The sequence below is a fragment of the Sardina pilchardus genome, chromosome 5 (assembly GCF_963854185.1).
Source record: "Sardina pilchardus chromosome 5, fSarPil1.1, whole genome shotgun sequence".
Classification (NCBI taxonomy): domain Eukaryota; kingdom Metazoa; phylum Chordata; class Actinopteri; order Clupeiformes; family Clupeidae; genus Sardina; species Sardina pilchardus.
Window position 1 is genome coordinate 20282302 of NC_084998.1, and position 12500 is coordinate 20294801.

The 12500-nt window shown below is 45.6% G+C and overlaps 1 protein-coding gene across 1 annotated transcript in view; it reads right to left on the reverse strand.

The window, feature by feature from the left end:
• Positions 1-11885, reverse strand: part of LOC134080445 (roundabout homolog 2-like) — a 132131-nt gene extending 120246 nt beyond the window's left edge. Inside the window, exons 1-2 of the mRNA XM_062536885.1 lie at positions 11316-11885; positions 2410-2736 (exon numbers count right to left, since the gene is read on the reverse strand). Coding sequence (XP_062392869.1) covers positions 2410-2736; positions 11316-11370 — 382 coding nt within the window. The 5' untranslated portion in view covers positions 11371-11885. The remainder of the gene's footprint in view (positions 1-2409; positions 2737-11315) is intronic.
• Positions 11886-12500: the final 615 nt, after the last annotated feature.

The following is a 12500-nucleotide window of genomic DNA, read 5'->3' on the forward strand; positions in this document are numbered from 1 at the left end:
CTGCCTCTCCACCCCCGTCATTACCGCAGCTATTCCATACCCATCTGCCCGGCGGGCAGCCTCCTCCAGCTCTAATGACAATGTTTAATACATCTGGGGGGGTAATGCCAGGGATCACATCTCCTTTTTTTATTATTATTATCATTCTCTGTCTCTACCACCGACTGCTGTGGTTGCCTCTACTCCTGTCTTTCTCTTACTCACTCTTTTTCTCTCTCTCTCTCTCTCACTCACTCTCTCTCTCCCTCTCTCTCTTTCTCTCTCTAATAAATACCCCCACCGCCTACCCACCCGCCACCCCTCCCTCTCTCTCTCTCTATATATATATATCTCTCTCTCTCTCTCTGGAGTGGACTCTGTTGTGCCCACAAAACCAAAGGCTCCTTGACCTCTGACCTTCCTCGACCACTTCCCAACCTCCACCTCCTCCACCCGTTCCTCCCTCCCTCCGCAAGGCCTGAAAAATTCAACACCTCATTTAACACCCTCTCCAGCCCTCCCAGAGGCCACATAGAATGGCTGATGAGGGAAAGAGAGAGAGAGAGAGAGAGAGAGAGAGAGAGAGAGAGAGAGAGAGAGAGAGAGAGAGAGGGAAGGAGGGAAGGAGAGTTGGAGTGGGAGCTGCACGTCAAAAACAAATAAAGGAATAATCCGGAGACCTCATCAATTTTTCATGATTTTTTCATTTGGGCTCTTAGGAGGCCGGTAATGGCGATCAATAGATCAAGCTGCTGTCACATGGCAAGGACCTCGGGGCTCCCTGCTGTGCTAGAGAGCTCAGTGAGGACCCACAGCACAGGAGGCTAACTCGCATACTCACACACACAGGCACACACACACACACACACACACACACACACAGATGCACACACACACACACACACACACAGATGCACACACACACACACACACACTCACACATACATACATACACACACACACACAGACCTTCACATCCACAGGCACATATTTACATTCACTCACAAAAGCAAGAATGTTCCTAATCACACAGATGCACACACACACACAGGCACACACACACACACACACACACACACACACACACACACACACACACACACACACACAAGCCTTTACATCCACACGCACGTACTTACATTCACTCACAAAAGCAAGAATGTTCCTAATCACACAGATGCGCACTCACACACACACACACACACAAGCCTGTACATCCACACGCACATACTTACATTCACTCACAAAAGCAAGAATGCTCCTAATCACCCTGATACGCACGCCTACACATAAAAAGTGCACACCTACACAAACGGTCACATCACACACGCTCACAGCGCCCAATGTGATGAGTCTAGTGTTAGTGACAATGATTAACTCGGCCCTCATAAGCAATTTTCTCTTCGCGGCATCAACGGAAAAGTGTCCTGTTTTTTGCCACTCAGCACGTTTCGAGCTCTTCAAGACTAATTCCTCTGCCCTCTTTTTTCCCCCTGCTGTTTTTTTTTTGGTGAAAAAAAAAAAAAAGAATCCCCCCCCAAAAAAAACAAGCCTTCCTTCTTCGGGGGCCTCACGGCAACACGCTGTGACAGCTGCCATGCCAAGTCTCTGAGTGCGCAGTAATCTACTGATGAGGTTAGGGCAGCCAGCACGCCAGCGGGCCGCAGGAGACACGACCCCCCCTCTCCCATCACTTCCTCTCCCTGACTCCTCTCCTCCTCTCCTCCTCTTCCCTCAGACACCAAACCACAGAAACCCGAGCCGCCTGCCACCCAACACCATATCCATATGGCGGGGCAGGTCCCCCCACCCCGTCCCCGTCTAAAAGACTGTCTCATTTCCCCCTCCTCCATGTCAACTTCACGTGACCTTTGACCTCTGCTGAGTGGCCCGACCTCTGCGCGACCCGTGCACGCGCTGAGAGGGGAAGTGAGAGTGACTTTGGGGAGCTTTTTTTTGAGGACTGTCATCTCCTGGACCGCGGTGCTTTCTAAATGAGCGAGGTCACTTTAATGGACACTATATAGACTGCCAACAAATGGACCCACTTTTCCAGGGGAGTGACACATGATGCTGTTGAGGTTCATTCGATTTAAAGGAAGATAAAAAACGTCTGTGAAGAAAGATGAAGCGATCACCGAGACCATTAGCATGGGTAAGATCCAGCGCCGCCAACACACATTTTGGCATTCCACAACAGGAAACAGGTCCAAAACAATTTTCTGCTTTATTTTCAAATAAAACAAACGTTGACGCTGTGAACCCCACTAATGAGCCAGCAAATTGAACTAATCCATCTCTTCCCTTATAGATGGGGCCAAATAGTTTTTTTCCATTTTCTGAACCATCCTCATAACCCTGAAAGCTTGAATTCTAACTCAAATTGCACCACACAGCGACACCACAAAGAAGACGTCTTTCAGCACTTACATGCGACTTCCAGGGAGGCGTTTCGGCTGACGGCCTCGCCGAGGTAGTTCCGGGCGATGCAGACGTAGGTGCCGTCGTCGGGCTTGCTGCGGCGGCCGTGCACGATGCGCAGGAAGAAGAGCGAGCCGCTGGGCAGCAGCATGCGGTGGGAGCGCGGGTTGTCGCGGTCCGTCTCCACGCGCTCGCCGTCCTTGTACCACTCCACCGTGGGCGCCGGGCGGCCCTCCGCCTTGCAGTTGAGCGTGGCCGGCTCGCCCTTGGACACGATCAGGTCGGACGGGTGCTCCACGATCCGGGGAGGAGAGTCCTCCTGGCGCAGTCGCGAGCCTTTGGGGGAGGAAATGGAACGTTTTTAGTGAAAATAATTCTACTAGTATACTTTTGGCACCCATACAATGAACCATTAAGCATAGTCCGAACATCCGAACATCCTGACTTCGTTACAGTTCCTTAGTGATTCAAAACATTTTTCAAGGCTGTTATTAAATTCAAAGCTCATTTTCAATCATCAATTTGTTGTCCTCCAACACATAGATGTATTTATATAGATTATATAGATTACATAGATGTAATGTATATATATATAACTGGATTAATGCCCAGAAGCAGACGTTATTCCTGGCAGTGAGTGTGATGGTGGGTCTGGATCTATGACTCATCCATGATGTACACTGACCACTGCGTGCTCTTTTCCAGGTACAGTACTCACCACCAAACCCAGAGACAGAGGCGGACATCGCCGGGCTCAGAAAGCATAAATCCTGCCAAGTATTTGATCCAGCCATTTAGTAAACCAGCTTATCCTGACAGCCAGGTAGATCCGATAATTAGTGATATCACCTGTGTGATATCATCTGTGTTAAGTGCGCAGGTAGAAAGAATATGTGGCAGGACTTTTACTTTCTGGACCCGGGATGTCCACCTCTGGCCAGAGATTTCAGAGAGTAATATGCTGTATGCTCAGCAGGGTCTGGCTGACTCAGTGGCTGAGTTAGTACTTGGATGAGTTTTTGACTAATAACAGATTGGTTTTAAGTGGTTGAACGAAAGAAACAAGAGAGTGAGAATGGATGAATGAATGAATGAATGAGGGCATAATTGCATGAGTAAACTGAATAAACAAGCGTATAATTGAGTGAGTGAGAAAAACAAGAACAAATGAAAAAGCAATTGCATGTAAGTGTATTATGCATGGATGAGTGAGTGAGGAAACAGATGAATGGATGACTTAGTAGTGAAAGTGAGTGAGTGAGTGAGTGAGTGAGTGAGTGGGTGAGTGGGTGAGTGGGTGAGTGAGTGGGTGAGTGGGTGAGTGGGTGAGTGAGTGGGTAAACTAATAGGCTAGTAAAGTAACTAGCATTCTCTATGAGGAGACTGAGTGCGGTAAGTGAGAGGGTGAGTGGGAACCGTGAACAAGAAAGCAGCTGGGTGCTGAACCGGCTGATCATCTGAGCGCATGACTCGCTAAATGAGTGAGTGGCTAACTAACTGTGAGCGACTCAAGAGGCTGTGTTCTGTGAATGGTTAAATGAGAGCAAGAGACTGAAGGAGCAAGGGACAACTGGTGTGTATATATGTGTGTGTGCGTGTGTGTGTGTGTGTGTGTGTGTGTGTGTGTGTGTGTGTGTGTGTGTGTGTGTGTGTGTGTGTATGTGTGTGTGTATGTGTGTGTGTGCTTCTGTGTGTTTGTGTGTGCTTCTGTGTGTGTGTGTGTGTGTGTGTGTGTGTGTGTGTGTGTGTGTGTACGTGGTGCGTAGGAGTCTCTGACAGGCAGCCACGGGAGCCATGTCACCAGGATCCAGGCGGCTCAATACTCGCCCTGACAGACAGGAGTGAAGGAGTCATTATGTCCAATTAGCTTTTTCATTAAGAGACTCAGTCAAGTGCTCTATTCCTTTCAGATCTGGGTAATGGTGCTGGTGCTTTGAGTGTGTGTGTGTGTGTGTGTGTGTCTATGTGCATGCAGTAGTTTGCATGGGCTTTGCATACTGTACATATAGAATATATGCATAAACAAATATTCTTATATTGGTATGTGCAGTATCTGTATTTGTCTGTGTATTCGTTTGTGTATGTGGGGGGGGGGGGGGGGTGGGGGGGTTACTATGATGTTGCAATTTAAGCACTCTTAATCTTAATTATACTAGTCGGCCTTGGTCAGTCTTTTGAACAAATCACATTTCTGTCTATCATATATATTTTTTTGAAAGAGGATGCATTAATGTTCGCACGCAGCAATCTAGACAATTTCACATGAGCCCATCATGTGAGTGCCCTCCCAGTAATCCTACAGTACATATAATCAGCAATTTCAGTCATTTTGCATGAAAACAGCTGTGTACACAAACACGCAGTCGCACAGACACACATACACACGTACACACACACACACACACACACACACACACGCAAACGTGCATGCACACACACACACGCACACACACTTTCTGTGTAGACCCATGTTGGTGTCCCACTGTTCCACTCCCGTCTGGCTTGAAAAGCCTCCTGGACTGATAGCAGTAATGAAGTCACTGCCTGGTTATAAGAGTATTGTTATCCTCTCTCTCTCTCTCTCTCTCTCTCTCTCTCTCTCTCTGTCTCTCTATCACTCTCTCTCTCTCCCCCCTCCACAGGAACTCATACTTCATGTCAACTGTCAGATGAGAGTGGGGAGAATACCAGGAGAGGAAATAAAGCAAGAAAAGGAGAGGAAATAAGCCTCAGAGCCTTAGTGTGGAGTAGAGGTGAAGGGGCAGAGGGTGGAGAGGTACGTGTGTGTGTGTGGGGGGGGGGGCTTCCTGTTATCGCTAACCACCAACAACATCCCCTCATCAGTCCACCACCACTACTACTACCTTTCCTAAGCCAACAAAGTTCTCTGATCACCCCACACACATGTCATCATTCAGGACCTGCATCTGCTGCACCTGAGTCTTTTAACATCTCATGAGTTCACTGTTATCATATTAAAACATTTGAATTGTTATGTTGCTAAAATATCTCAGTCAGTGTTTGCTTCTGGTAAACAAAATCACCCATTTCCTCTGACTGCCAGCCAAGGAAGGAAGCTTACTGCAGTGTCCATTATTAGGCCTGGAGATGCTGTTGTGCACTGGGATAATGTCCTTCTGGCCGGCTTACATGACACGGTGATGGAAATGCCTTCTGCCTTAGCGGAGTTAGCAGCTTTTACGTCCATACAGTTTAAGTCCCCCCACCCCCCACCTCTCTCTCTCTCTCCCTCTCCCTCTCTCTCTCTCTCTCTCTCTCTCTCTCTCTCTCTCTCTCGCTCTCTCTCTCTCTCTCTCTCTCTCTCTCTCTCTCTCTCTCTCTCTCTCTCTGTCTCGCTCTCTCGTGGGTGTTCTAGGAAAGCCGAGGTCCACAGGCGACCAGTGGCTACTAGCACACAATACTTGTTGAGATTAAACCACAGGGATGATGACCACTGGCCCACAAATGAACAACATGAAATTCCATTATAGTGGAAACAGCAAGTTCAATTAGATTTCCAATAGGCAGCCCCCACCCCCTACCTCCCCTCCCAATTCAACACGCCTTCTTGGACACCCCCACCACCCCATACACAACAAAAACGACAACAAAAAGGAAACAAGAGGAACACAATCTCATTCTGGGGGCCCAGTTCTGTTTCCAGCGGCAGGGTTTAGTCAAATCCTGTCGCCTGGCACCGCCTCAGAAGTCCCCAGAGCAACAGACCCCCCACCCCACCCCAAACACACCCCCACCCCAAACACACACACACACACACACACACACACACACACACACACACACACACACACACACACACACACACACAGAGAGACTTACACTCACACACACACACACACACACACACACACACACACACACACACACACACACAGAGACTTACACTCACACACACACACACACGCTCACACACACACACACACACACACATCGCCAGTGTAACTCTCCAACAGTGGCGCGCAGATCAACTAATGCCCCGTGTTCGGCCCACTCATGTGTGTTGACCCCCTCAGTCCCTCCCTCCCCTCCCCTCCCTCCCTCCCCCTCCCTTCTCATCTCGTTCTGCCGTCTTTTTAATGGAGCGAGCCGAGCTTGTGTTCACTCGGCTGGCGTTACGAAACCAGGCGACGCGGCCGCGCAAGTAAACGGCTCTCGTTCCATTAATCCCCTCGGTGGTCTCTGCGCATACGGCTGCCCAAACGATTTATGCACTGCGCTTCTTCCATGCACACACAGAGAGAGAGAGAGAGAGAGAGAGAGAGAGAGAGAGAGAGAGAGAGAGAGTGAGAGAGAGAGAGTGAGAAAGAGAGGGAGTGTGGGGGGACTATAACTACAATAAAGCTATAATGTTTGTGGCATTCAGTGTCTTTGTCTCTCAATTCATTGCTTTTAGCACTGGAAGCAGCGATAGCCTGCTGAAGGTTTGGTATGTGAAGTGTGTGCTATCTTTTATTAACCAGTATATATAGTCACTTGAAATAATTGAAGTGCAGTCCATTTCCTTTTGCCTTCGTTTGGTTTGTTTACCAGTCAAGTAGATCCTTGCATAGTACATGCACAGCTGTCCAAATGTAATGGAAAAAAGTAGAAGCATTTACATGCTTTTGGCCACTGGAATTGTGTGTGTGTGTGTGTGTGTGTGTGTGTGTGTGTGTGTGTGTGTGTGTGTGTGTGTGTGTGTGCATGTATGTGTGTGCGTGTGCGTGTGCGTGTGCATTTGCATGTACTGGCTACATGTGAGTGTTCATGCATGCCTATATGCGACAGCCAGTGTCTTTTCACTGCTTTGTACTTCATGTGAATGGGCATCGGAGCAATGGCCACGTTAGCGCAGAAATGTCACTTGTCATGCTTCACTGATATTTCCTGGAGTCCGGGCTAAACTGAGAACACAAGCGTACGAGAAACAGCACTCTCGCTCTTTTGCTCTCCGCCATCCGCGCCCAATGGTCTGTCCTATCCATTTCAGGTGACATTTCCCCGGTACATCCAATTGCATAGGAGAATAATTTCCCCCCCGCAAAAAGCCAATTGGCGACAGTCATAACAATAACTGCTGTATGCCCTGTTCTCCCTACAACCACGGCAGCGCCATTTAAATGTAATTTTCTTTGTCATTAATAATTCACAAAGTGTTAATAAAAAAAGGAAAACACCACTGAGGAATCCCATCTTCTCATGCATGCATGCATAATAGCACTATCCTTTAAATTAGCCCTGTGATCTGGGTGGGGGGGGGGGGTAATCAATCTTAGCATTGCCAGTTCAAACAGAGCAATCAAAGGTAAATAGACCCATGATGTCTACGCAGATGTGCGGCTTTGTCTTATCCCCACCAAGCTTTCAAGCTTCGTGGCCCAAGGATCAGACTGGGGTTCTGGCTTGGATCTGGCCCAGATAAGGCCCGGGTTAGGAGGGGAACCATCATCCCAGCAGTGAGCCACATCTGAACCAGGGTTGCCTGCTATCAGGGAGGCAAATGCTCAGTCTCAAGATCATTTCAAGACCACATGTTCATTTTTACTGCTACATAAACAAACAGTTAGCTAGAACTGCATATCCATGTATACAGTACATAATCATAAATGAACACAAAGCACCATAACACAAACTACATCAATCCATAATAAACCTGAAATATATCGAGCAGTTCAGCTGGAAAATTGGAGGTGGGAAGCACAGGAGGAAAAAAGGGCTGTTTCATGCTCTTTTATCCGCATGCATTCGCCCTGACAGACTTCCTCTTTTCACATCTTAAAAGTGATAAAACTGTTTCATGTTCCCAGCCAATTCAGCTCTGATGAGAGAGGCAGGCGATTCCCTAGCTATCCACTTAAAGACACAGTGCCAAAAAACTCCAAAACTCTAATCCATCCACTCAATTTGATAAGCAGGTGAAATCTGCCATTATTTTAGCTCTACAAAACCGTATTTGACTTTGACCATCACATTTCACCTTATTTGCAAAAAGTACCTCACACCACACACACCAATCAGATCACAATTCAAAATGAGTCAAAGCTTTTCATAGTTGCTCTGGGAACAACCAGGGGGAGCTGCCATGAAACTATAATCAAAGCTATCCAATCTTATTTTGCCCTCAAAGCAGAACATATGACAGACATTTTGGGTTTTGAGAAATTTCTTTCATAAGGGCTGCCTTCAATGGGACACCATTATTTACAGAAGGTCTTGAACCGTGACCTGCTGGCTAATATGACTTTTAAATTAAGTGACAAGGCCTACTACAATTACATACCAAACAGCCAGCACTTAGTATATGCATTATGGTTAATCTCCCATGAACAAAAGACTGCTTTCAAAGACTATGTTGGGGTGGAGTAATATTTTACATTAGTGCTATAGCAAAGACAACCGGGAGCGACTAGACAGAAGTGAGTGATCCTGTAGCTGCCGTGTTATTAACTCTCTAGTAAGGTGAAACCACAATGCAAACAATGTCTGACTGAAATGCACCTGCCATCCTGAAAGTGTGCTCTCACACAGAACATGTTCAGGACATGCAGGGCCGTACTGTAGCTGTAGAGTCAACATTACAGTAAGGGGCCAGATGCACCAATTCATGATGGAATGATGGAATATGTTTATATTTCCCCTTAAAAATCGTTTCTAATAGTATTACATAGCCCTATTCATCTCATTCCTATGCAATTCTATCTAATCATACACTGGTTAGAGATTACAACCATGACTATAATGACGTGTTAAATAAATATACTGTACTATGCATTGTTAGGCTATTGACAAATAAGTCCCAATACGTATAATATTTGAATGTTTCTCTGCTTTCTCCTACAGTAATATTGCCATTTTCTCCTAATATTGCCATGTGGCCAGATTACCATGGTTCAGTGGGATCATGTAAACAGTATTGACACCAAAACAGTTGCAACCCAGACTAAGCTATGACACTTTTGAATGAAATATGACCTCATTTCCTTCTTGCTCTGTCCTCACTCAACCATGACCTTCTATCCCTGCTCAATTGGCATCATGTCTCTCTCTCTCTCTCTCTCTCTCTCTCTCTCTCTCTCTCTCTCTCTCTCTCTCTCTCTCTCTCTCTCTCTCTCTCTCTCTCTCTCTCTCTCTCTCTCTCTCTCTCTCTCTCTCTCTCTCTCTCTCTCTCTAGGCTACTCTGAATGCACCAGAGTGAAAACATTTGAAATATCATCAGTAAAAAATGTTTCTTGCATGATGTCCAGGAATGGACAACAAATCAAGAAATAATGACTAATCTCTGAGAGGCCCTAGCTATACAGATCAACTTGCTTTCACCAAACATGTTTGTATCATCTTCATGCAATTACTGGCACATTTAGCCAAAAATGTCAACCTTACAGAGAGACATGCAGGGCATTACCCCATCCACATACCACACACTGTCTGCATGAAAACATTTACTGACGTGGGGCATAGTCACACGTTAAGATTCGTTAATGTAACCATCAACATAACTAACCCACAGATAAACATTTACAGTTGGCCTCGGGTGTTGGCATTTCAGAGAAAAGACAAAACAGCATCTGATGGGCGTGTTTATTCATGGATGTGCCACGTCCCACGTCAGTTAATGTTTTCATTTCATGAAAACGAAACAAACATTTTGGTGAAAGCAGGTCAATCACTTGATGAGCACATGACAATGCCAATCATGCAGGGCTAGAAGGTGGCATGGCTGAGTGAGGAAGAGGAGATAAGGGCATATCCAGTGTCATGCCTAAGTCCAGGGTGCAAAACGTTATTAGACACCGTTTTAAAAAGAAAACATATTTTGACAAACATACCACTACACCTATTCATAAATATAGGACATTTGGTCCCACTTAAATGCGGACTGGAAGGCTACATAGCCTTGTTAATAACTGTTAAGTTTAGTTTGTGATTATATCAGCAAGTGATTGTTTCGGACAGCAGTGAGTCATAGGCAATTACAGTATAACAATCTTTTCCTTGATATTGGGGGTACCTATTGGGATAACATGTCCCCCTCAAAATACATTATGAAATGCATGCATGACACACTAGCCTCAACCTACAAAATGTGATCCACATATGCTTATCTACTCGAGGCACAACCCCGAGCTGAAGGAGGTCAACATCCTAATCAATCCTTAATTAACTATTACACTATCACTGAGGCTCTCCAGTGTAGACGTGACTGGTGGCACTCTCAAATAAACAGGGGCAACAACACACAACACACAGCACAATAAGCTCTAAGGAATGTAGTTTTGAAGGTGCCTGACAAGGACTTGAATGTAAATAGGCTGTATTGCAGATGTTGCCACAATGTCAAATGTTTGCGGGGATACTGTGCGGGCACGACTTGAGCCACCTGTGTGAAATATTTCACATTCCATCCTTTCATTAAGACAACAAATTGATTCGATCCGACATACTATAATTTATCCTCTGACCAACGAATTAATGAAATTACTAAACTAAAGGCATGAAAGTGAGTAATTGAATCACGATCCGGTTAAAGCTTGCACGAATTAATTTAAATCCTGCCGCAGCGCATCACGTTAATTGATACTTCAGTATCTGTAATGGCTGCTACTTGCAATGCAACCAACGTCAATTGAGTGTTCTTGATGGAGGACCTAGAAGCTCTTGCTCTGATATGGTCTTTCTCTGCTATTCCCCAGCCTGTATTTTGATTTAACAGAAATGGATGAAATCATTCTACACTGCTGCCAAGGCAAAAGACAATTTCTGGGTTATGTGATAGCATAAACTATCCTTTCCTGAGACCATAAACTGTTGCGTTGAGCGCTTTAAATAGCCTATGTTTGCTGCACAGTCATAATAATATCATTTTACAACTTTAACTGTCTTTCATACAAATACGTTCACTCTTAAATTCAACTTACCTATTACTTGCGTATGCAAAATTCCACAGAGGATGACAAACTGCAGCAGATTCATTGTGGCATAGTAACCTCCACGTTCACGAGTGCACAAACTCCGGACACCACTACTTGAGCAAACTTGCAGAATGGTTGATATCACTTCTTGGCTGATACAAGCTCTTTTCAGCTTCAAGTTCTTGGTGGTTGTCGACAGACTGTTTAGATTCAAGACCGAAAACGGGCTACTCCATCCTTGTCGAGAGCGCAACGTCTTGAATACACTGTCAAGTGGTCTCTCAATAACAAGTCAACCTCTCCATCAACCTGTCCTTTCTCCTCTTCACCTTACAGCATTTGCCCCGTTTTTGAAACAATAAGGAAACGTGTGAAACAGTCCAGTGAACTCTGATAGATATCTCTTCCCAACCATCTATCGAAATTTAAACGTTTTCATTTTGCTCTTTGCTTGCGGAATTTCTACTCCTGGTATGTCCTCCACCAATTGTCTAACACGCGCGTCCTAATTCGCTTATCCGTTGATAAATAAAAACCCCAGCACATGCTCACGGACCCAAATGAAAGCATTTTAAATTACACACGAAAAGAGCTGGCGCTCACTCCGGTGCCCGCTCTGTGCGGCGTGCCATCGTATGAGAGTGTAGTCAGACAGCGCTGAATGACTGCAAACGGTTGATCCTCCGCCAATTGAAAGCCTTGACACAACATTCAGACGCCAATGCGAGGCTGCCCCAACCTTACACTCTCACACACAGCAAAGGCAACAGCACGGTAAGTGCAGGTGTTGAAGAGTAGACTTTTAAATTAGAAGGATTTCTTCATTGTTATGAAAGTTGATTGTGAAAAGATCATAAATTCAAGGCAACCCACAACATAGGCGATGTTCGTTTTTGTGACTGAACTTCGGGTTTTCTGGAAAGTCATACACCATTTGTACATTTCGGTGGATATGCATGAAATAAACAAACGCTATAAAAATATACAAACATTGCCGTGAATAGGAATATCACAAGTCACAAGCTTGTGACTCAAGTCAGATGCTCTAACTGTAACGGTTGATGGGCTTTTCTGAGAAACGCATAATGTTTTGGCGGCCCCTATTGACGTAGTGGCAGCCTCTTTGCAATGCCGGTGATGATGTTTTACTTGCCTTTACAGCAATTCTCTTGGTATGGGGTCAATGACGGG